We start from the raw sequence: 26,324 nt of genomic DNA on the forward strand, positions 1-26,324 counted from the left end.
TTCCCCTAAGTATTCATTCTCCTTGAAACTGTTGACAAAACTCAGTCTGGTCGTTCTATTTCTGCAACTTCTTGAGAGCCACTATGCAAATAAATAGTCAACTGTTCAAGTCAAGGCTTGCCTCATCAGCGAGTTCACTGTGAACGACACGAAAAGCAAACGCTCTCCAGAAAGCTTTCGTATTCAGTGGAGGTCAGCTGCTGAAAGCTTTCAGTACCATAACTTTTTTTAACTTAATTTTTTTTCAGCTGGCGCTTTCACGACAGCTCATAGCACTACAGACAGCATGACCAGGGCTCCTGTCCTGCGAGATAACCGATAGTGTCATTTCTGGTTAATTAATTACTAGGATTCCCGTATTAGACGGTAAGATCTGAGAGCGTCATGTCATACTGTCGACACGAATGAGGCTCGGCGTGCGGCTACCTAACAGAACTCGCAGGGGCTTCAGGAAGTCACATGAACACATACAATGGCCAAATATATAAATAAACGCAGGATTATAATACCTCCTTATGACTTTTTAGCAAAGACGACTGTAACTTCTCATGCCCCGAGCCAGACTAAAGGTCTGCAGAAGCAGACAGAAGGTACGTCAGAAACCACAACCAGAAATGAAATTTTTTACAAGGAGGAGTTGTTTATTCCCTGCCTGGCTCTATAATCAGCCCAGACCTCTGAAGAAAAATGTCCCGCACTTTACCACAAAATGAAATTACATCACGGAAAAGAAAAATGACACTAAACATAGTCGGGGTGGGGCAACTAATCTCATGGGAACTGAGGGCCCCACATCACACCCTCTGATCCAAGGCCAGATAAATGTGGCAACGGGGGATCCTTCCCACTGAAAATCAGTAGCTTTTGGAAAAAAAAAAAAAAAATTGCAGTTTTAATTCCAGACTCTAACAAACAAGTGAGACCATGACAGAAGCGGTTACCCTTGATGAAAGCTTGACAAAGGAGCAAAGGATGCAAAAAAAAGCCTGGAAATACGACAAACCAGAGCAAGGCAGAGGATTATGGTGACATTTCTGGCTTTAGCGAGTATTTAAGTGGCATACAGGAGCCTTGCGTTGATACGCCGCAGAAGAACCTAGTTTCCCTAAGAATAACATCTTGCTTTATTGGTATTCAGTGTATCGGTGTATCAGTATTGGTCCTCTCGACCTGAGATTTCACCAAAGCCTCGGCCAGATGCTAGGTGACATTATCCGATCACAAGCAGACGGAGATATTTTAATGAGGTAACTATTTATTGCCTTGCTGAAGCAAGGAAAAAGCCACTAGCGCAGCGGACTTCTGTCATTAAGCCTGTATTATCATTACGCTGAATTGAAATTCAGACCACTAAAAAAAAAAACCAACTGCACTGAAAAACCCAGCATTCACTTCAATTCATCAGGGAGAAAACAGAAAGGAGAAGGGAAATGAGCCAACGAGAGCATATATTAGCAGTATACATCCACCGCAGCTCTAACATTTCTGCACAACAGAGGATGTGGCAATCACAGCCAGCATCCCAGAAAAATCTTCTTTCAATAGGATTTTCTCTGAGTTCAAAAGTCTTCCTTGGGCTTAAGAAAATAAGATTTAAAAGGATTATTGAAATAGAGGAAGGAATGGGTACCTTAGTCTGTTCAGGTACTGGGAAAATTGTGGAAATAATTACAGTGCCCTAAAGTTTACCGAACAATGGTATATCCAATATTGGAGTTTTGACTCGAACCCTCAGCTGTTAAAGGGAAAGGTGGGTGGGGAGGAAACGAACTTTTTTCCCCTTCTTTTTCTCAATGGGGTTTCTATTATATGTTGCCTTAAAACACTGTGTGAATTTTTATGCACAAGAGCAGCCTGATCCACACTTCAGACTGCTCCTTTTGCTCTCTGGTCTTCAGTTTGACCATTAAAGTTTGATTTTTTGACGTTAACCTTCACCAAAAAAAAAGAAAAAAAAATCCTACCTATGTTCCCTCCTCATTTATACAGCTTTAAATTATCACAGCACATGACCATCTGCACAGCAAAAATCACTTTTTACTCCCAGATTTGGCCCAAATAGACATTACGCTTTGCAAAACCTGAGGCTTGGCCTGACCACAGGGTGGCTGAAGTGAGGTCTTCCCCCTGATTTTCTCCCACGGCTTTACTCTTATCGTGCTGGGAGTAGCGCATACCATTTTCATTAACAGACACTCTGTACCGGGTGCAGGAGAGCTCACAGCATCTCACAGGGCTGAAATGGGACGTTTTTCCAAACACAGCCCCATCTGCCTTATTCTAGTGCTCAGGGGAAGGTGCACTGGGCTGAACTAGAGAGAATGGGATCCTGACTGATTTCCCAATCAGCCCTTGGGAGCAGCACCAAGTCACAACTTGCAATCCAACAGAACTGAGCCGGTCGGGATGAAAACTAAAAGCTCCATATGGATTATTAAGTTATCGATCAGGGCAATAGTGCCTGAAATATGCAGTCGAGCTTAGGGCTGTACGGTGCTGATTGCCATATAAAGCTGAAAATGGAAAAGGTCCCTAGCAGTTGTAACAGGCCAGACGCCACAACTGGCAGCAGACAAGGGTCTTTGTGGCCTTTCAATACCTAAAAGGGGCCTGTAAGAAAGATGGGGACAGACTTTTTAGCTGGGCTTGTTGCGATAGGACAAGGGGTAATGGCTTTAAACTAAAAGAGGGAAGATTCAGACTACATATAAGGAAGAATTTTTTTACGCTGAGGGTGGTGAAACGGTGGAACAGGTTGCCCAGGGAGGTGGTAGATGCCCCATCCCTGGAAACTTTCAAGGTCAGGTTGGATGGGGCTCTGAGCAACCTGATGTAGTCGAAGATGTCCCCGCTCACTGCAGGAGGGCTGGAGTAGATGGCCTTTAAAGGTCCCTTCCAACCCAAACTATTCTATGAATCTATGATTTGGGATAAATGTCAAATAAGTAAAAGAAGAAATATGGTCATAACACTGAACATCCGAAAAATTAAGATTCAGTCTGTATAGGTTGCAAATGTTTGTTGATATGAGCAAGACTTGGGTATTCCTACCTGAGTTTCTGCCTGCTTATGAAAAATGATTTAAAACCACACAAAATCTCTTCCAAGGAAAGGTACAGGGCTGCATGAATTTGAAGTGCAAGGCAGTAATGTACTATTTATTCTAAGATAAACAATTATCAACCATAGCTTTTTCAATACAGCACAGACTAATTCGAATCACACTGCACAGAGAAGTCCTCTCAGCAGTTATGAATTACGCTGCCTCAATATTCACCTGACAGCCACAGCATCTTACACCTGCTACATCTTCACTGATTAGTATCGTAATCTGTACAAGCCCAGAGCAGAAGACACAGAGGAATCTTTCAGAGAAAATAAAAGGAACTGTAGGCTTCCATTTGGAAACTTCCTTCAAGTCATAATTAGTCAATTTGACTTTTTCCAAATTGTGAGGGATTAAGTAGGAAAAAAGAGAAGTGGGAGGCTAAAACTAGACTTGTGTTATCACCACTAGCAAATGAAATGTCAATGGATGAGAAAACAGTATCTGAATAAACCACGGTCATCCACTAAAGCACACGTTGACAATAAAACATGTGGACGTTTATGTGGTGTATAAATCATACATCAACAAACACAAACCTGTGTACTTCAGACACAAACACAAATAAAGGTATTCACATACCACGATAAAACACTTGGCCTTCTTGCCATTTTCAAGGAAACCAATGGCCTAGATCTTACAAGCATTTAAATTATACAGTGGCATCTTTGCAGCCCAAAGTAGCAGCCAACATCAACCAAGCAACTTCCCCCACACAGATGAATGCATTAATGCCTACTGAATTGGGGACTCATTATCAAGTATGTTGACAGGCCAGAAGTTACTCTGCATGGAAAATATCGGAGTCTACTTGACATCTTCTCTGGTAAACATTAGAAGAGTAGTAACAACTGAGTCTTCTTATACCTCAGCACTCGCTAGTTAAATGGTAGGATGCAGACAGGAGAAAAATCAAAGCTAAGTTTTATACTTCTGCTTCTATCTGCCAAAAGTAACCTCACTGCAGTCGATAAAACTCCATGGGTACCACGTGTCTGTTGAGCAAGCTCTCTGCAGCACAGGATCACAGCAGCAAGGTCTTAGGAACTATTAGCTTACGGGGATGGTACATGGACATAATGTCAAAGCTCAGATCGGATCGCGGCCCAGAATCTCCCCCGGGATATGTAAGGATTGTCCAGTGCAAGTCACAGATGGTAGAGAATTTGCCAAAACTTAGCTGCATTGCTATCACATTAAGATGTATACTGTCACTGCTTCCAACAAAAAAAGAACAAATTTTTCTTTTCCTTGCAACTGATGCAAAAGAGGTTAGAATGAACGTGTGAAGGAATTATTCATTATATACTGTGGAACTCTTCATTCAGAAACAGCTTCTGACAGCAGCACCAGGCACAAGCCATGGCAATTTCAGAACATCATTTGCTCGCTCCCATGAGAACATACAAGTTTTGATTCCTCCAAGGCTTGAGGACAGCCTAGCACCCATCAGCAGCTTTACACGCTAACCCATACGACCTTGCTGGCAGGAGGGAGATGCTAGCGGTGTGGTGCATACCACTTTCTACCCGGAGAAAGGTGACAGCAATATCACACTGGTCAGGTTCTGGCCTACTCTGTCCTGACAAGTCTTGACTCCAGTAAGGCTTCTGACAGTGTCATATCCTCACGGATACATTCATCACTGTGTATAAATACGTAATGGGGGAGTAAAGAGTCAGACTCTTCTCAGAGGTGACAGGTCACAGGACAAAAGGCAATGGGCACAAATTTTGAAATACAGGAAATCCAATTCAAACATAAGAAAGAAGAAACTTTTCTACCATGAGGGTGGCCAAACAACGGCATGGGTTGCCCAGAGAGGTTGTGGCATTCACCATCCCTAGAGATACTCGAAACTCAACTGGACGAGGTCCTGAGCAGTGGGTTGGACGAGATGATCTCCAGATGTCCCTGCCAATCTCCACAACTGGGTGTGATTCTGTGAGCGGACCTTCCCATCCCTTGGGCACAGCACAGCTTCCTGCCACAGCGTGCCTGGCTGCGACAGCAGCTGCCGCACAAGGAACATCAGGTCATTCCCACAACCTCTCCCCTTTGCGATAACCCATCTCACATGGAATTTATTTACTGATAACATATGCTCCCTAAGTAAAATACACATAGTGGAGGAAGTTTATACATAATCTTTAACAAAAACCATCGATGCATTTAGACTACAACTTTGAGACTTCATGCTGCCTTCTTCCTGTAAGGCTGGAGGAGAGTTACGGGTGGCCACGAGTATATTCGATAATACAGGAGACAACTCAGGGATGCCTTTCTCTGAAATGCACGCACCTTGGCAACACTGCACTCTGCAAAGGGTGCAGTGCAGTGGAGGTGTGGGTTTCGGCCAGCTTTACCAATTTCTTGGCAGAGCAGCAGCAAGATCCAATGCTTTTTAGCCAGATGATAAAGCAAGAAGATATGTTGTATGACACTCCGTGGCAAACCAAAACCACAGCAGGCAGTTTAAGTTGCAAAGTATTGTTTTAAATATCGTGTCTGCATCCTCTATTTGTTCTCCACATAAGGGCTGAAGATTGAAAAACTGATTTTTTAGATTTCTTTTAAGAACCTGAGAAATATCACAACTCCTGCTCTTTGCTGCTCCTGCAGGACTCCTTGGAGAGGGTTCACCGGTTTCTTCAGCGAAACGTTATTAGGTCTGACACTTTAATTAAAGGAGGTGTCAAAATGAACACAAAAATACCTTTTTTACATAAGCTGCATGTTACACTTTAGAGTCAAATGCATGTAAATTACAAAAACAGCATCACAGCAAAAGCCTTTACACCATCCATGAAACTGGGCAGCGTTCAGGACCCCACATCATCTGAATATCATCAGTTCTCCGATTTCCAACGCTACTGGGGATGAGACTCAGTTTCCTAACAAAAGGACAAGCACTAACATTCATAAAGCAGCAAAACTGTAACACAAACACCACACGTTTGGGGCACCTTGCTTTGCTTTCCACATCCAGGATTCGCCATCTCTCTCCTAATTTTCCCGTGAGTTACCTAATAAGATCCAGATTTCTGAGGTGGGGAATGGAAGAGTGAGGGAAGCCCTGCCGCTTGCTTCGGGACTGTGCAGCAAAGTCACTGATGAAGTCAGAATTCTCATTTGGGCTCTGCCAACTCCAACCCAGTCCCAACGAGGGAGGTCTTTGACAAATCAAACCATTACTGTAACCCGCCCCAGCAGCCCCAAGCCCTGGCCAGCCGCCACTCCTGTTCAAGACCCAGCGATGTTTCGTGCAGCCAGAAGGAACCCGGAGAGCTCGGGAGGGAGAGCAGAGGAGGAGATCACGCATACAAGCTACTTGTCCAGCTATAATTGCATGGCTTACCATTTCTCAACTGAACGATGCCATTTTCTCACTCTGTCTTTAAAAAACTACCTACTTAGGCTACACCACTGTGATTAACTACCTGTAGTAGAGCTAGTAGCATTTTTACAGCCAAGTAAGGAGCAGTAGTACAAATTGCCCTACGCTACCGTGAATCAAGCTTAGTACTACACCTATTGCCTCCATACCTGCGCTGAGACTGGGTCCTTTTCATCACTCAGGCTGGCCCAGCAGGAAGCCTCGCAGAACGCAGCCCGCCTGCCTCACAACCAGGCCGCAACCTTGGCAAAAGCATTGAGATACGCTTTTGTCCACCCCAAAACTGCACAAAGGTGGTGTACAGAACCAGGAAAGGACAGAAGGGGAAAGCAGGAGTGAGTTTTGCAATCAGAGAGGGTCTTGGCTCCAGACCCGCTGACTGGTTTTTGTACACCAAACCCCAGAGTGAACTGCAGCAAACAGAAGCTTTTTCCTCCTACTGCTGAAACATTGCATAGTGTCACTGCCGTCCCGCCTGGCATCGCTTGGGGTTCAAACCAGTGGCCTAAACCTGGGTGTCCGAGCACATGGACAGTGTCTGGCATCCAGCTGCACTCTGGTCTCCACCAGTCATGGCCATCAGCCACCCGTCCATCACTTGGGTACTCCAGATCATTTGAAAAGGAACCGGGCACCAATTCAGCTTACACAACTGACTCGTATCTTTGCGTATTAAATATTTATTCATGAGCCAAATCTGACTGCACTCATCTGTAGAGGCAAAGAGAGGTGAGCATGACCCGTTTTCTAACATGAGATACAAGGGTGGATTGAAGGAGGATGGAGCCAGGCTCTTTTCAATGGTTCCAAGTGACAGGACGAGGGGCAATGGGCACAAGTTAGAACACAGGAAGTTCCGTTCAAATACACGGAAACAGTTCTTTACGGTGAGGGTGACAGAGCACTGGCACAGGCTGCCCAGGGAGGTTGTGGAGTCCCCTTCCCTGGAGATTTTCAAGACCCGCCTGGATGCAGTCCTGAGCAATGTGCTCTAGGCAATTCCTGCTTTAGCAGGGGAGTTGGACTAGATGATCTCTAGAGGTCCCTTCCAACTCTGATGATTCTGTGATTCTGTGATTTGTCTTCCGAGTATGAATGACTTCCTGAAGGAAACGGTCAGGTCATCACAGGTAAACGTCCCAGTCAAGTCCTGGCTTAGCTAATTTCTAATGAACAAAGCTACAGAGCAGTCAGTGCATCCCAGAGACCTTGAAAGCAAGGCTCTGCAAATGAATTCCCAAGACTCATAAAATGAGAGACCATCACGAAACCTCAAATACTATCCAAAACTTATTCCTCTTGCTCACAAAATTCCTACTGAGCTCCCAGCCACAGACAGGCATCAGCGTTCTTCCACATTTTGAACACACGTTTCTATCTCAGAGCACTGCAGATCCGCCTAACCTGACTCCTGCTCTTTCCAGCCTCACATTCCTAATTGCATTCCTCCTATCTGCTGCAAATAGCTCAAGCTCTCTTACGTTACAAGTATCTTGCTTTCCCATCCATGGCCACGGGCTCTACCACTCTTTTCTCTGCTACCTCAGGCTGCTATTAGATGAAGACAATATTAAGTGACATTAGTATAATCAGACAGCGTTGGTGCCTGGGAAATACAAGCAATGCTGGACCCTTGGGCTGCCTCTGCTCCAGGCTCACCACCCCCTCCACCTGCCCTTTCTCCGAAGATGTGACAGCTCTAACCAAATATTACCTTTGGCACTGTAGGGCTGAGGACAGAGATCAGCCTGTACAGCTGCCTCCCCACCTCCTCGGAAACAGAAAGGCACTGGGGAGAGCAGAAGAGAGCTGAAATGTATGTAGGGCCAGTAAGAGCACAGGAACGGCAAGAACAGGTCAAAGGAAACCCAGTAAGGAGAGCGGAGGTGAGGATCCGATATCCTGGGGAGAAGGATATTTTGGACCCTTCAGGGAATGTAAAATCTGAAGGATAGTTATTAGTTCCTCAACCAGACTGCATTGAACTCACCCTCTGTCCCTTGACTACTCAGCCTCTCCAAAAACTATTCTTTAACAGTACTGTTGATGCTGGAAGGTGTCCTTTCTGGTATCACGAAAGCTCCATATGGCATTGCTCATTGTTGTGCCCCAGGTCTCCAACATCCCCATGGCCTGGAGTTCCTCTTCACTCAGGACTTCACCAAATTGTGTGGCTTAAATCTCTGCAATATTTTTATATTCCACTGTCTTATCATACGGACAGGGGATTCAGCAACAGCCACAGTGACTTTTATCTTATAATCATGACTTTTTTCTCTAATCCCTCTTTCTCTTTCAACTACCTCTTCTGAAACCATTTCAAAATGCTGCTATGATAATCTTCTCTCTCCTCCCTCGTACTCCCCCTACAACTCCAAGTCTAAAATGCTTCTGTCTCTGACACCTTCCCTTCACTTTATTATTTATCTTTATCATGCAGGCTCTTTTATCCCACCAGAGTTCCCAAGGCGTCAGGAACATAAAGGAAACGTTCCCAAGGAGTGTAAGGAACAAAAGGGTGATGGCAGATGGGATTATTCCTAAACAATCCCACACTTATATAAACAGAAGGTAGCACTCAACAAATGAGTAGCGAAAAAAAAAAAAAAGGGTACAGAGAAGTAATTACAATAAAAATATATGTGAATCTGCTCAGGAATCCTAAAATACCAAGAATTTTTCATTTTACCTTTGAAAACCTGCCTTTTCTACATACTTTGGACCAGAGAGAGGTCCGAAGGGGTCTTTGGCCTCTTTTGACCAACACATTGGGTTCTCCTCCAGCAAATATTCCTGGGGAGGGGAAAAAAGGCATGCAACGCTTGCAAGTTATCACTGTACAAACACAGGAGATTCCTCGCTGAAGAACCGTATAAAGGAAACTGTCACGGAGCCAAAATATTCTCTTGTGACAGCCAAGCTTCTTGCAACTTCCCAAATAAGGCCATGACTTTAAAGAGCATGTCTTTTCAAAGCCTCATTGATTTTCATCGCCTCATGAAGAAGCACATTGTTTATGCGTCTGGGTGTGCTGATATTAAAACAGGATGAGATGGGCACAGCTCGGTGGTTCCAAAGCCTGGTTTCCAGACAGAATGAACCAAATAATCACAGGAAGCTTCTAGAGGCTGACAGCACCCTTCGGCCACTACTTTGGAGTGATTCCTTGTGCAAGCCGAAACTAGAAGGTGCGAAGACGCTAACGGGGACAGCCAGCATTTCCTAGTCCTCTGGGGATAGATTTCAAGCAAATTTTGAAGCACAATATTATATTCCTTCCAGCCTCCCAAAGTCCAGACACTTTTGCATCACAGGTAGGGTTCATGTTAAAGTTCAGGGCAGGTCATTTTTCTATTTTTCAAATGATCTTCAGAAAAAAAAAAAGCAAAAAAAGCTATGGAATTAGATCAACTTTACCATATCTAGTTCATATTTATTATCCATTTTCCTCCTGAAGTCGCTCCAGTCGTTTCAGTTTGCCAAATTGTTGAAAATCATCAGGTGCTTCCGTTCTACATATTTTACACTATGTGCTACTTATTTTACACTGTGTGCACAGCACTATGAAATCAGATTTTTTTTTGCACAATCCTTTGAAAACAAAGCAAGTCCTTAAAAAACACCCTACAGAAAAACTTGCAGGTCTCAGCCATTCCAGTTATCCCATCTTTGCAATCATCACGTGTCCGTTCCTGCAATAATCAAACAGCAAAAAGTATACTCACAGAACTCTAAAGCCATGGACAGAAAAGGAAGAAAAGCAGTAAGAAAGTGGGTCAGTAGAGCTTGTGTATACTGAAAGCACAAGCTACTGAGGTGCCGGCTATTCAGAAGGTACGTGCTGTAGTGCTACGTAGGCACAAAGGAGAGAAAAAGCCAAAGGAAAACAGCACAAGCCAGAGCCAAGAAATACCTAACAGTTGTACCTAAACACTGAGCAAATCAAACTTGGTGGTATCTGACTTCGAGCAACTCCAGCAAGACTCGTGACTTCTTCTAGTCCGTGCGCTACGTAACCCAACGGAGAGTGAACGTCCAGTGGATCGATAGTGCTAGAAGCAGGGTGTCTCTTGCACAAAGGGTTGACCTGAGGTGAAACAAGTCCCCACCCTCTCCACCTTGATCACACATTCACACTCCTGTCTTTATCCTGCGGAGCTCCAGGCAGCCACAGACCAGGTCAAAATCTGGCCAATCCAACAGAAAACTGATGAATTTTCTTTGGCTGGATTAACAAATTAACAAGACATTCCAAAACAAGATGATCGTGAAGTCCCACACAAGGAGAGTGGTGGGAAGGTCCTGCTAGAGCCAGAGGGAATCAACACACAATTACACCAGTTTAGGCAGAACTAATAAACTGTCCTGTAGGGTTTATCTACATGCGAAAACTCTAGAAAGGTAATCTGAATTAACATTTCTGTAATGAATCAAACCACATTAGATCCCTGCAGACACACTCACTATTAATTAAATCAACCCTATTTCATATTTAGTATAATTTACTTTGATGTGAATTAAGCTTAATCAAATTAAGGTCACTTGAACGCTGAATCAGAGAATATATACAATGGTTTAACTTAGTTTACCTAATTTACTTTACATTCACATTTTAGGTGATTTGGATTAATTTTCCTTCACATCCTCGTGCAGACAGCTTTAGAGAGAGAGCAGAGAACAGAAGAGATGCTGGAAAAATCCCCCTAAAATCAACAGTTTTGAGCTGTCAATGAATTCATTCCCCAGGAAAGGGGTACTAGAAGCTGTGTATCCTGCTGAGGACACGCTGGCAGGGCTGCTGCAGGCTCACCCTCCATGAAGGCTCTCCCCTGTCCCTCCATCTTTGCTGAAGTTCCTCGGGAGCCCAGAGGCTGGAGAGAATCAGATCCTGGAAGTCTTCACCTCTCCATCCTCCTGCATTTGCAATACCTGAAGAGATGTTGACGGGCCATGAGAAATGCACGTCCTGAAGAAAACTGAGACAATCCTCAAGGAAGCTGAGGCACTTCATGTGGTTATATTTTAAATAGGAGGTCACTAAAATATTTGACGTGGTTTGTACTATTACGAAAACACAGCGCTTATCAAAGTTGTTGTTTTTAATAAAACAACAAAATCATAAAAGCCCTCTTCTTTAGGCAGATGTGTTAAAGTCACTTGTCATGTTTATTCACAGTTTTAAGGTCTTACTTTAATTTTGCTTACCCTGCTCCAACGCTTAAAAAGCCACCACTGAGCCTTCTAGCAAACCCCCTTCACATCCCTCTTACGTGACTACGCTTTTCACCATTAAAGAGATTTTTCTGTATACACAGCCACGTAGACAAATGCACTCTGTCGTATTTAGGGCACTAGTCATCTAATATTTTCTGCGATGCAGGTACCATCTGTGAAGCTGAACTGCAGTTTAGGCCTATCATATTGACATGTGTGTTGGGGAATCAGAGATGGAAACTGATATTAGATTATAATCCCACTGCATTCAAATAGCAGAGGAGGACTCCAGCAAGGTCAGGCTTAACCACAGCCTCTAATACCCCAGCATGCCTCTAAAATGTTTGTTTGGGGAACTTTTAGCTGTGCTGTTTGTTTTGCAGTGTCCACTCAGGATTATCATCTTTTAAGGGTCACAAAAGGTGTCCAAACCTCCGAAACAAAAAGATGACAAACGGGCCCTATATAGGCTATATGATGGCTATAACAGATGACAGCTGGTATCAGGGCATGACTAAGTCTGCAGTCACAGACTTTGACCAAAGTGATCAAAGACTGGAGTCCAGTGTCAAGAATAAGAGGCCATAGAAAGCATTCCTGAGTAAGAAAGAAGGACTATTGTTTCAGCAGTTTAGCATGGAAATCCTTAGCAAACCACTGGGTTAATCAGACCATGCAGTGATTTAAATTTGAGCTCCTGGAAGCATGAAGTCCCCACCGAGGGGAGGGTCGGACACGGAGCATCATTTCCACGTGGGTGAGGCCTGGCCTCACCACAGCCTTCCCTCCCGCTGCCCGCGGCACCGCTGGCGTGATGCTGACAGACGTTTACACAGCTTCAGCATGAACCGGTTCAGGGGATGGAGCCAGCTGAAGGCAACACCGCTCTGCTTTCAGAGTGGGAGCACTGACTAAACCGGACCCACACCAGTACCGACGCCAGAGCCCCCGCCACGCTCGGGACAGTGGTGACGGCTAAACGCACGATGCGAGGCGTTCGCCCCGCACACCTCCGAACAAGCTTCGTAGCTGGAGATGTGCCCTTGTGTGCATTTATTGCTCTTGCAAACCCATTTCCATCTTCCCTGGTTTGCTGCCTGGCTCGGTCTCCCCTCTGCTATTTCTGTCACACTCATATTTAATCCCATGAAATTTTAAAATAGTATGCTGGCTCAGGTTTTTTGAGATCCTGCTAAGAGCTGCAGTCACGCAGTTCTGGCGCTATTTTTGTTTAGCAAGACAGGACAGAAGAGACAAGCGGGGCCTTGCAGCTCGTCCTTGGGCAACAGCTTGAGGACCACAAAACGAGGGGACGTTCCCTGGGGTCAACACGACAGGCCCAGGGGGACCCCCCACTACCCACACACATTCCTCAGTCATGCTAAACGCTCTGCCCATCTTTCCATTTGTTCCTCATTTCCATTTTGGCTCAGGAAGCCCGAAAAGGGAAGGACCAGCCTTACCAGGAGGGCTCCACCAGCCCCAGCCCTCCCCACCACTTCCAGCAAACCCGCTCCTGGTACCGCCTGCCCGCCTCCTCCGCTCCCCCGAGGGCAGGGCTTGGTTTTGACTTACTGCCAGCTTTTCAGTTAATACTTGTTCATTTTGAGGGGGAAAGTTTAAACAAGGGATGCTTCCGTTCGTATTTGTGTATGTTAAAAACGAGGACTTCCATACAGAGGACTGGAATAGGGTAGTTTTGGCTCCCTTCCTAAAAGCTACAAAATTTCCCCCGCTTGAGCTCTGCCCTCAAACGAAGAAGCGAGCCTTCACCGCTCCATCAGACTCCAATCCTGTCAATACTTGCACATGCACTTAAATTTATTACGGTCAGTGGTCTTATCACAACGGTCATTAGGTTCACAAACATCAAGGATGTTGTAATAAGGCCAAGAATCTGTACAAGTCTCTTCAAGATTAGGACCTTAATGCCATAGCATTGTCTGGCTTTCCTCCTGCATCCAGCATGAGACACGGAGCAGCTGAAATCCCTGAGGATGGAGGGGGATGGCCATCTCCGGGGCTGACCTGCAGGTAGAGCAAGGCACTGCTCTGGACTGCTCCTGAGCGTGCGATGAGCTGGATGGCCCCGGGGATCACCACTCACCACGGCAATCTTGGTGGCAGTTGTATGTGATTCATATGCTGCAAACTAGAGTTTGACAGCTCAACGCCCATTAAAACAAATAAATACAAAGCCAAGAGTCAGCAGGTCAGGCCCTGGGAGGATCCATCACAACACCGGGCTACCAGTGGAGGTACAGGGAGGATCCGTCACAACGCCAAGCTACCGGTGGAGTCATAAGACAGCGTTGTGAGTTACGGATCACTTTGGAGGAGCTGACAAAGCAGCATTTCAGTGAACTCCTCTAATGGAAAACACTGCACATGCCGAAGCAAAATGAAGGGATGTAACTCCTCGTTCCACCTATTCACAGATGGTTCTCACTACCAGACAAGCGAAACAACAAACAGGGACAGATACAGGACATTTTGTTAAGCATACAGGTAAAATGGGTAGATAAGACCATGTTCTCTCTGACTAGTCAAAGAAATCAATTGCCTGAGAATAGCCAGGCTGGTTTATTTGGATGACTCAAATCACTCCTTCTCAATGTAACAGCTGTGGGATCAAAAATTGAGTTAGATTCACCTAGATGATGCATTTAGTTATTTAATAGAAAGATTAGCATGCAAATGTGTTGCAGCACTCAACACTAATTCATGACAAAGTCAGAATATTAAAGTTACCTCATTCTGTCAAAATATGCTAGTCCAGTGTCTCTCATTTTAAATCACAAATCCTTTCCAAAGAGGAATTCACAGATTATCTCAAATCCCAGTACTGTTTGGCAGGTGGGAAGGAAAGTGACAGGCAAAACAGAGTCATTTAATAAAATGATGATTTTAGTACCAACAACATTTTAACTGCGTAATAACAACAGTAAGGAGCTAATGGACATGGGTACGTACACACAGACTGCACGAAAATATGTGCAGATGTGGCTGATTTCAATTTCCTTGTTTCTGATTTTGAAACTCTCTTTTCATGTCTTCTGGTCTACGAACCGCAAGTGGAGTAGCGCTGGTCTATTCAGCGCTGAAGACATATTCCTACTCATCCAGCACACGTGTAACAGACTTATTTCCAGTTACAGCTTTTCCACTTGAATCTACTTGTTTAAGGTAACCTTTTCTCATGAGCACTCAACAGTCCTGGTTGTGCTTAGCTGTTCCCGCTGCATGCAAACATACACCCATGCAACATCCCTGCAGCCAACCTCCTCATCTGCATACAGCTACGGGGGGAAAAAAAAAAAAAAAAAAAAAGGATACAGCATGCAATTAAAGGGATTATGGTGACCACGGCCCTGCTTCTTGCTAATGCCATTTCAGTGTGTTTTCTAGATCCCCTCGTTACTGAGGGAGTGGCTTACTGGGCAGGGATAACGGAAGGAAGCACTGGAAGGAAGCAACGCACACGCTGATTAAGAGGCAGCAGTGAATGATGGGAAAGGGAAAAGAAGAATGGACAGCAATACACAAGGTACTTTACTATAATGCTTAGCACTCGGTATAAATATGCTCTTCATCCTCAGAAATGCTTTTTGAACAAGAGACTCCATTCTAGCAAAGCACGGGCTTCAACAGGACCAAATTAAGCATATCCTTAAATTCTGTGCTAGACTGAGACCTAGCTACTTAACAATCTTAATTCCCCCTCAGGTAAGTATTGCCATCCTCCAGCAGATAAAGTAATGCAGCAAAAACGTTTAAAAGATTTAGCCACCGCAGACCAGCACAACATATCTCCCCACAATGGCAATGATGGGGCCTGAACAGCCTCGCTGCCAAGCCAGACCCAAATTATGTCCTCCCTGCTGGAGCATCTACCTGTGCCTGCATCCGAGGCACGCTACAATTCATGGTACTGCATTAAGCCAAGTTACTCTACACAGCTTTTTGGTTTTGCTTTCCCCCCCCCCCAGTAAATCACAGAAAAACATGTCTATCCATCCCGGCACCTACGTGAGGCTGAAGAAAGAGCGAAGAAAACTATGAGATCTCAAGTTGCAGGAATGACACCTACTGCCTGAGAAACGAATTGCTCACCTAAATGAGATCAGCACTCAACGGCGAGGGGCTTCCAGAGAATAAGCTGGCATATGGACACGACCGCATCCTTGGCTGCATCTAAAGCAGTGTGGCCGGCAGGTCAAGGGAGGTGATTCTGCCCCTCTACTCCGCTCTTGTGAGACCCCACCTGGAGCACTGGGGCCCTCAGCACATGAAACATGGACCTGTTGGAGTGGGTCCAGAGGAGGGCCACAAAAAGAGCTGGAGCACCTCTCCTGCGAGGACAGGCTGAGGGAGTTGCCTGGAGAAGAGAAGGCTCCAGGGAGACCTTGATGCAGCCTTCCAGTACTTAAAGGGGGCTTATAAGAAAGACAGAGACTTTTTACTCCGACCTGTAGTGACAGGACAAGGGGAAACAGCTTTAAACTGAAAGAGAGTTTAGATTAGACATAAGGAAGAAATTTTTTGTGATGAGGGTGGTGAGGCACTGGCACAGGCTGCCCAGAGAAGTCGTGGAAGCCCCATCCCTGGAAGTGTTCAAGGCCAGGCTGGATGGGGCTTTGAGCAACCTGGTCAAGTTGAAGATGTCCCTGCCCACGGCATGGGGGATTGAACTAAGTGATCTTTAAAGACCCCTTCCAACCCAAACCATTCTGTGATTTTATCAAACAGGCCCAGCCTCGCTGATGACTATCAGGGCCATTGCATGAAAGCCTGGAGGGAATTCAGGCAGGGAGAGAGGTTTAGTGATGTGAGGAAGGGGGTTGAATTCCAGGTCAACAGCATGTGTAACTCAAGGGGAAAAATCTCTCCATCGTGAACCCAGGTGGAGAATACCTTTTTTGCGCTGGAAACATGGCAGCAGCTAGAAAATGCTCATCCATACCACCAGCTGGGCTACACAGTTTGTAACGCAAGCACTGGGGAGCCTGATTAGGAGGGTCTCCAGTGGATAACAGGAATCCTAGGAACATAGAATGCTTTAGGTTGGAAGGGACCTTAAAGACCATCTCGTTCCAACCCCACTGCCATGGGCAGGGACACCTCCCACTAGACCAGGTTGCTCAAAGCCCCATCCAGACTGGTCTTGAACACCTCCAGGGATGGGGCTTCCACAACTTCTCTGGGCAAACTGTTCCAGTGCCTTACCACCCTCAGAGCGAATTTCTTTTCCTAACTTTTTTTTTCCTAAATTTCCTAAATTCCTAAATTTTTTTTTCTAAATCTCCCATCTTCCAGTTTGAAGCCATTACCTCTTGTCCTACCTACACGCCCTTGTAAAAAGTCCCTCTCCAGCCTCCTTGCAGGCCCCCTGGAAGGCTGCTATAAGGTCTCCCCAGGGCCTTCTCCGGGCTGAACAACCCCAACTCTCTCAGCCTGTCCTCATAGGAGAGGTGCTCCTCTCCTGTGAAGAGCAGGAGTAGCATCTCGGTAAAAGCCAAATTTTAATTGGCAGTAATAGGAATCCCTGGAGAAACGGTTTCACGAGCATTTCTGGTGGTGCCACGGAGCACTGCCCGAACCTTTCAGCCTCCTGCTTGCTCCTACCCTATATATATACACCCTTTGTGTATGGGAAGTGTGAATTTTCTTTTATTCTGTCTTTGTATGTGTAGACTTCGTGATCTGGGTGACCCTACCAAACCACAAATGGCTAACTTGGCACAGCGGAGGGGAGCAGGAAGGAGAACTCAGAAGAGATGCATAAACTAACACTGAACTTGAAACAAATGTAAGGCTGGAATGCCTACATCAAGAAGGAAAATCAAAAGTTTCTGGCCCCCACATGTCTCTCCCGCTCCAGGACTGTGAAATATCCAGTGAAATGTAATGCTTCGCGAGTTGCTGTGATGTTATGGAATGGCACTTTGGATAGTCAGCGATGTGAAGGAGGTTTCCAGCTTTGAATTTTTGGTAAGGACTTGCCCAGTCTGTCTCTTCTGATTAATAAAAATCGATAATCTTAATGCTTTTGTAACTCTCAAGCGAAGAATAGTTTTGGAAAGGCTGTCAATACCATTCTGAGTGTTTGCTCAACTCAAAAACACAGAGTCTCGCGGGAAGAAACATTCTGCAGTGCTAAATACCTCAGAAATGAAAAAGAAAAAAAAAAAAAAAGACCAAATTTAAACTGTTTTCAATTTCACACGGTCACAACTCAGACTGAAGCACACTTGGAGCGTTAGCGGGAGCCATGCGCGCACACCCACGAACACAGCCATCACCAGCAGGACGTGCCGGATGAACCATGGGGTTACTCCGCTGGCGAGGGCGCGGGATAGAAACGCCGCAGGTGCTGGGAAACAGCCTAGCCTTACACTGCAAAGCTCCCCGTGAGCTAATTAGCCAGGAATGAGGTAGATTAACCCAAGTGAGGCTGTGCACTGCCTTACGCCCCAGGGAACTCACGGCAGCCTGGTGGGAGGTTTGGTGTCTTCTCCCTGGGCTGCATCGCGGCTGTAGTCCTGCAGGGACCGGGGCTTTGCTGGTGCGTGGTTCGAATGCACCTTGGTGGAAGCTCTGAGCTGTGGCAGGGTGGCTTTCGGTCGCTTCCCCTCATTACGGCGCATTAGATCAAAAAGCAGATGAAATGGAAGCCTTGGGTAGGTGACCGTGGATGAAATCGGCCTACGGGCGAGCAACGGGGTGAGATGAAGGAACGGTGGCACAGCTACTCCACCTCTCCTCCGTGCTCCTGAGAAAGTGAGCCTAGGCACAAGGCTGAGGAAAACAGAAAGGGGGGGAAGCACTGGGGATCTCCAGTGTTCTGCAACGGCTGCAGAGAAAACAGAAAATACATCCCAAAACTCCCCATCCTCTTGTAGGAGCAATACCAACATACGCTGGAGCAGCCTTCACTGCTTATCTACTGCAGTGAAGGACAATACCGAAACATCAGCTAATGGGTTTTTTTAAAATGTAGATAGAAAGTGGATGAGATGATACTCAGATTCAGATTCAGCAAAGAAACCTGGAATATCTACAGTGACCTTCTCAGATACAGAAAATCTATCGCTCATTCAATTTATTTCATTTTAATTCTGTAATTATTAGGATTGAACACTAGTCAGGATTCATTTTATTTCGGCAGCAGCTTTAGAAATCCTTTCTAAAGAGGTTCAGTGCTGGCCATCATAGACAGTGCTCAGAATTGAGAGGAACTATGACAAGGCAGCAAGAAAAAAAAAAGGAAAATTATTTGAGCCTGAACTGTGTTTGCACTTTTGGAAAGGTTTTGATGATTACTTACAAGAGACCATTAAATACTTACAAAGAGAGGAGAATAGTACTGTCCGATGGAAGCACCTGGCCAAGTACAAAGACAGACTATGCAGACACTTTTAATCACAGCACACTTCTAACGGAGCTGTTCTGCATTAGGACATCTGTTGTTTAACACAGTCTGAGTGATCTGGGAAAGGACAGAAGTGAAACACCACACAAAGCCACAATATTGAGTTAAACAGACCTGCACACCCTCACTTGAAAGGTTACTTTCAACCTCGATTATACCACTACAAAAAGAAGACAAAACAAAATATTTCAAAAAAAGAGGGAGCGCACAAAAAGATGCCCAGAGTTCACGCTTTATTTTAGAGAGGGGAAAACAAGTTTAGGTTTTAAGTACACAGCATAACGGTGAGCATGAAAGAGGCGCAGCTGGCCAGCCTCGTCACAGGTCCTGACCGTAAGGGCGCGTTGCAAGGAGCCCCAGCATCGCCCGGCTCCCGACGAGCCGCTGCCTTTGCACGGCTGCAGCCGCCGCGGTGCAACCTTCAGCGCGGGTCCAAAATTTGCTGACAAAGGAGTTTGGCCGCAGCTAGAGCTAAACTACCCCTCTAAAGATCTAAAGCGGAGCTAACAAAAGCAATTTTCTGTCAGCAGCATAGTAGCCACACTTGGGATTCTGCTGACGAAACCATGACAGCCAGAGGGCTGGGTGTTTTCTCGTCGAGGGCCACCGGCAGAACCGCACGGCACAGATCTGGCTCAAAAGGCTGCAAACCTAAACACGCCGAAAGGCATCATTGTAGAAGGTGGTGGGACACCTCCCAACCGTCCCCAGGAGCCCCACGCCACGCACGCACACACGCCACAACGCCAAGGCACGTAGCGGGAGTCAGAACGTGGCAGGACAGAGGTTTCTAATTAAACAAAAATTAGCTAAGCCACAAGCATATTGCTGCAGCTCAGAAATCAGTTACCAGGTGACAAGGTTAAAAGACACTTTACAGACAACTTGATTTTCTTACCCATCTCAGGGGATGCTACTACTTTCCTGCAGGAGACAGTACACAGGCCACTAGTCCCGAGAGCTCAGTAACCCCAAATCTGATGACATTATAAACACAAACAACACATTCTCTCTAATTTGTTACAAATGCAACAGAAAGAAACAGTTAAAAAAAACCAAACCAAAACAAAACAAAAAACGTAGAACATAACACTACAGACGTACAGCTCCAGTTACCCTCCAAGCAAACTAAAGGCACTGGCAAAACTCTTGAGTTATCTCATGAACTGCTTAATGAATGGAAAATGTGGAAGACTTAAATGCTCGACACACCGTGTTTATTAGAACAAAGGCAAAGACTTTGCTTGCTTATGTCTGAAAACAAAAGGTTTGAGAAGAATGACATATATACGCTTCCTGTTATTGAAACAGGTTTATACTATGAATATTCAGCTGTCTTCTCCTCAGGGTGTTGCTTCACCTCTTTAAATCGGGGCTAAATACAACAGCTTTTTAGGATTTCCAGTTGGCAGCTATACAGAAACATCAGAACAAGGAAGGATGACTTTAGAGAACTCTGCAAACGCTGAGGTGCAAAGGGACACCGTTTTCCTCAGTAACTTCGGCGCTAAACTCATCACCTCGTGTTTGATTAAAGCCTGTGTTACCACGAAAGGGTAAGGCGGTATAGTTTTAATCTGAATAATCCTGTTTAGAGGTTGTTTCCATCTCTGGATATTCACTGTATGTTCCGTTTAGAAAAAACAAAGTGCGTAAAGCGGGAGGTTTTCCCCCACACCGCTGCCTCGGGAGCACAGCACAGAGAGCCAACTGACACTCGCCACAGGCACGGCAAAGGGAGAGGCAGCGAAGATTTTTTTCAGGGATACACCCAAAATGCTATAGCTGGCTTTTATTTTTAAGATCTGAGACCACTGAAACACAGATGCCTTCTAAACTACACGTATGACTAAGAAACGTGAGGTTACACCTCTGCTGACAGAATGTAAAAGTCTTATTTTCATCTACAGCAATATTCATAGACATTTTCCCAAATATGAGCTAATTCTGTTACTTCCAAGAATAAATGAGTATCTGCTCTAGAAGAACCTCAATATTTGTTGCACTAAAGCAATGTTTTTATATACAAAGAAGTAATAACACCTCTGCACTTTGGCATTTTCCACCCAGGAATCCTAATCCACTTTTAAAGCAGAACATCCATTATAACCTGTTTTATTACTAAGACCTGTGGTACACCCACTTACGCACACTTTATACCTTCGAAATGAAGACATAAAGAAATTAGCAAAAAATGGAAACCAACATAAATGCAATTGTGCAAGGAATAGCACTGTGATCTTTTCACCGCAAAAAGCAATATAAATAAAACACACATGGCTAAGCAAATGTTGTAAGAAGGTTTTTATTAAATGATTGTCTAGCCTGGCGGGGTCTTTTGGAATTATATGGCCTGTATTTATCAAAGAACAATTGTTACTGAAAAAGGTTATAGGTGATTTGCAGATATATATTTACTGACAAGTACAACCTATTCAGTAATGACTGTATAAGCAAGGGAAAAAATCAGTAATGGCAACCTTTAGAAACAGGAATTCATTAAAAAAAAAAAAAAAACAAACAAGCATGTCTATTAGAGTATAAAAGTGGCAATTATAAGAAAAGACTATTTTAAGTGTGATACACTTGCCAAGCATCATATGGGGACAACAGGAAAAGGACAGCCATACAAAAAAGCGCCCAGCGTGGAGTGCCTGCTCCCTCACCCAGCCCAGGCACAGCCCGCCGCTGGGTGTCCAACCTAGAGAAGCGCCCTGTCCATCATCGTCAAAAGTGAGGACATGGGCAAGTCCTGACGCCCCTCCTCGAGTTAAGTTGCTTTGCTTTCCAAAATGCCCTGTAGCTCACACCTCCTCCGAGAGCGCCTGAGCTCTCGCAGTGGGGATCACCTCGGCTGCACAGTTCACAGTCTGTCTTTGGGGGACTCTCTCTTTCCTGCTGCCTCTTCCAACAAAAAGCACAACCACCAACTGCAGAAGTTCAAGCGAAGGAGGGGACCTCCACTGGGAGAAACTCAACATTGTTCCAGCCTTCCAACTAGCCCGTGGTGCCTCCTCAGGGGTGAAAGATGCGCTTATGAGTCAAAAATTCGGCTTTCCTTCTTCAGGAGGGAAGAGCTCTACCAACTGGGCCACTAACTGAACGGGAGGGAGCAAGGGAAGACTTCACTGCCATGTGTTGTGTTTGATCCCTGGAGGTCTCTGAGCAGCATCGTGGTCAGCCCAGGTGAGACTGATGGAGGTACACCTTTTGCGTGGAGACCAGAGGGGTCTAGGCCACCACTCACGTGACACTGCAGGCTCACGTGCTTTCAGCCCACCCCGAAAATGTAATTTGAAGCAAGTGAAGAAAACTGATGGTAAGATAAATGATTAAATAAATCCATGCAGCTCCAAGCCTTCAGCACACATGATAATTTCAGGAATAAATGTTAACTCTAAATGCAGGCGAAGGTTTTTAGACTTCCACTGTACTTCCTAGGAGCAATGCCAACCTTGCAATTCAGGGATCAGGCAAGGGAGCTCTGGCTTCAAACTGTTTTTTCCATTTTTAAGGTTTCCCAGAGCAGTTTTATCTTGCTAAAGATAATAATTAAGTGGAAAGAACCACTAGTATTAGAAGATGAATCAGAGGCTGGGCTGTTCCGAGATACTGACAGCTCAAGTGAACTCTTGAATAAATGAGAGGAGAGAGATTTGGAAGAGCATGAACCAAGACAAGTAACACCTTCCTTCCTTCCTTCCTTCTTTCCACCAGGCACTCATCTGGCTGCAGGAAATCTGGGGGGTTTGTTGGGTTTGGTTTTTTTTTTTTTTTTTGCTTTTCATATTCACAATAGACAAACTGACCGGGGGAAAACTCCGAGTCGGAGCTCTCACCGCCCCACAAGGGAGAGACACCGGGGGCGATCCGGCGCGACCTGAGCTGGATGCTCGGGAGAAATCCCGTCTCCCCGCCCCGTGGGGGGGGGACGGGGACACGACACCGCCTTCTCCCCCAGCCCCGCACGCCGCCCTCCGCGATCGCGGGTGGGGACTCCTCGCCGCGCCTCCCACCCGACCGGACCCGACCCGACCCGACCCGGCAGCCGCCGCCGGTGCGGAGCGGAGCGGAGCGGAGCAGAGCGGGCTTCCCGCCCGGCTCGACATCGCAGCACCGATATCGCAGCGCTTCGGGAACCGCCGAGATCATCCGTCAGACGGATTTAGGCACTGACAGTCAAACATGCCAAAAATGTCACCACCCACTCCTATTATCCATCCGGTGAAGGACGAGGCAGCGCCGCATTGCTTAACCTCTCCTCCGCCTTCCACTCCCACAGGAAATCCCCTCCCACCCCCACGGCGTGACACCATCGCGGGGGGGGGGGGGGGGGGGAGCCGCGGATACCCCCCCCTCTCCCCCCCCCCCCGGGGCAGGCTCGGCGGTGCCCGGCGCTGCGCATCCCCCTCCCGCCCGCACTCACCTCATCTTCCCGGCGGGGCGCGGCGGCGGCGGCGGCCCGAGCCGGGGCCGGGGGCGGGCGGGCGGCGACGGTGGCGGCGGCGGGGCGGAGGAGGAGGAGGGGGGGGGGGGGTGAGTTGGAGGGGGGGGGTTCTCCGGTGGCGGCACCGCCCCACCGGCAGCGCCGGTCCCCGCGGCGCTATCCGGGCAGCGCGGCGGCGGGCAGCCCCTCCGCCGGCCCGGCCATGTTGCCGGCGTGTGTCTGTGTCTGTGTGTGTCTCTGTGTGTGTGGGCAGGACAAAGCGCCGCCGCCCGCCCCGCTCCGCTCCGCTCCGCGCCGCTCCCACGCGTGGCGGAGCCGCCCCGCCCCGCGCAGCCTCCGCCGGGGGGATGGAGCCCGCCCCGGCCCGGTCTCTCTCCCCCCGGTCTCCCCCCCGCCCCACCGCCGCCGGCAGCGCAGGTGAGACGGAGGCGAGGGGGGGGAGGGAGCCCCGCGGCGGCTCCGGGCTGCTCGGTCGGGGCCGGTGCCGGGGTGAGGGTCCGGGGAACCGGCCGTGCCCCGTTCCCGGCTGCAGCGGGGGCAGTGCCGCCGTTGCGGACCCCTCCTCTGCCTTATAGGGGGTCCTGTATGCTCAGCGTTAAAAATCGGTGTTTTTTTTTATGTTGATGGAAGCGAGGGCAGAAATTGTGTTTCCAGTTAACCCTGAGGGGCAGTTGCGCTTTCTGCTCCTTCGCCCTTTCCCGCTCGGCCCCGGGGAGTGGCCCCGGCAGCTCTCCCACCCGGCCGTCAGCCACGTCCCTCCTCCGCACCCACCTTCCCCTCCCGCCCCGAGGTGCCCTGGGCTGCCCCTGGTCCTGCCGCTTCTCCCCATCCACCTCTCCTCCCCACCCCACGTCCCAGTCCCGGCCCTGGCCCTCGGCTCTTCTCCCAGTCACCTCCCGCCAGCCCGAACCCCCCGGTGATGATCTCCACCAGTGGGAACAACTTCTTTGCGTGTCCAGAGCCTGGAGCTGCCCCTCTCCACATCTCTTTGCTTCTTCCTATGCACCACCCACTAATGAAAGGTGATATTAAAAGTGGCATCACTTGGGTATCCGCAAGGATCTGGCACAACGAGGGACCAAATCCTGCAGTTGCTTCTCAGGCCTTTCATACGTAGGTCATCACAACTTGACTGGCACTTCAAAAAGCTCTTCAAACTGGGTCCATCCCCCACAGATTTCTCCCAGTTCTGCATGATCCAATTTGGATGCAAAAAAAAAAAAAAAAAAACCCAACCCAACAACTGTGTAATCCCACAGCAAGCGGTGGATTTCCAGGCAGCCAGAACGTGTGTGCATTGTGTCTGGAACAGAAATGGGTTCTGGCCCTCTCCCACCCTCCACATGTCCGTGTCCCCATTAACACCGCTCCAATCACTCCCTGAGACCCACCTCCATCTGCGCCTGCCAGAGCTGTAGCCCCTCTCCCTGTGTGCGGAGGCGGTTTGGGGACGGGGCAGGGAGCGCGGGGGCAGGCGGGCTGCAGGGCAGCGCCGAGGGCTGGCAAGCTGCGCCAGGTCTCGGGGCAACCTGCCCGTGGTGCAGAGCAAGCAGACTGCCGGACCGTGCTGGAGGCTACCAGGCATGGCACAGCCTGCGCAGGAGGTACACAGCAAAGCAGTAGGGGCCATTTTTAATATAAATACTTACCTTTTCATGTCCATTTCTCTGAAAAGTTAAGGTTTCTAGATATTCAGGCCGATACGACACTTCTTTTTCTGTAATAGTAGCCTATGCCACAAGGATAAATGTTGCAAAAAATCAAGCCCATAGATTTGATGCCCTAGAGACCTGTTTCACCACCAGCTGGTCAAGCTTTGCTGCTGCCTACTGCAGCTCAATACTAAATAAAAACATACTACAACAATAACAACAACAATAATATGACAGCAACAAACACTGCGGTGGAAGAAATGTGTACGCCTTTTATTCAAGGCCACGCTTGCTTCTTGGTAGTGAATGCATATCTGATAATTGCTATTTTCAATGATCATTAAGATGTTAAAAAACTAATTAGGGAGAGAGTTAGTGAAGGGCCAGGGGGAGGGAACTCCCACCCTTTCTGTGCCTCATTAGCACAGAGCCCAGCTCATGCCTTCCCTGTCCCATACCAGCTCTGTGCCATCCTCTTCCCAGGTCACCCCACCGATTAATATAAGCTCACTTCAGACAGAGACAGTCTCTCCTAAAGAAGAATTTCCCCCTATTCATGAGGGGCCTCATTTGTTTGAAACTAAAGCTTAAAGTCCTTTCTTATAAGCAATTATCCTAAATTTCCTAGAAGGCACAATATATGTTGTTTGCATAAAGAAACAACTGTCAGACCACAGCTCTGGTATGCAGTCTCCCCCGAGTGACAGTGGCTTGTAGAAACTCATCCACGTAATTTGTGATGGGGTTGCTGAAGGTAGCAAGCTTATGAAGAAATAACGAGCAAAAATAAAACCTATTTTCTTATTACTATCATCTGACTAATCCTTTAGAGTGCGGGTCACTGACCAGCTCATGCAACATATGGGAGATGGCATAAGGCAAGGAGGATGCTTATTAAACTAGAAAATTTCACAGTAATTTTACTAGAACTTAAAACATGATTAAAAGAGCAAATCCATACGCGAGTTCGTTGGTAATCTTTTTTTTTTTAAAATGTAATTGTCTTAAGCTAGGTTTATAACAGGCGCAAATCCAATAGGCAAAGAAACGTACATAAATCATGGCGTGTTTAAGAT

At 46.9% G+C, this 26,324-nt stretch overlaps 1 protein-coding gene across 2 annotated transcripts in view; it reads right to left on the reverse strand.

Moving 5' to 3' along the window:
- The window catches only part of EVL (Enah/Vasp-like), a 166,295-nt gene extending 142,669 nt beyond the window's left edge, over positions 1–23,626 (reverse strand). For both annotated transcript variants that reach the window (XM_082484767.1, XM_082484766.1), the window contains exon 1: positions 23,576–23,626. In XM_082484767.1, coding sequence (XP_082340893.1) covers positions 23,576–23,580 — 5 coding nt within the window. In that variant the 5' untranslated portion in view covers positions 23,581–23,626. The remainder of the gene's footprint in view (positions 1–23,575) is intronic.
- Between the last annotated feature and the right edge of the window lie 2,698 nt (positions 23,627–26,324).

Source organism: Vanellus vanellus, assembly GCF_965231255.1.
Source record: "Vanellus vanellus genome assembly, chromosome: 6".
NCBI classification, from domain to species: Eukaryota; Metazoa; Chordata; class Aves; order Charadriiformes; family Charadriidae; genus Vanellus; species Vanellus vanellus.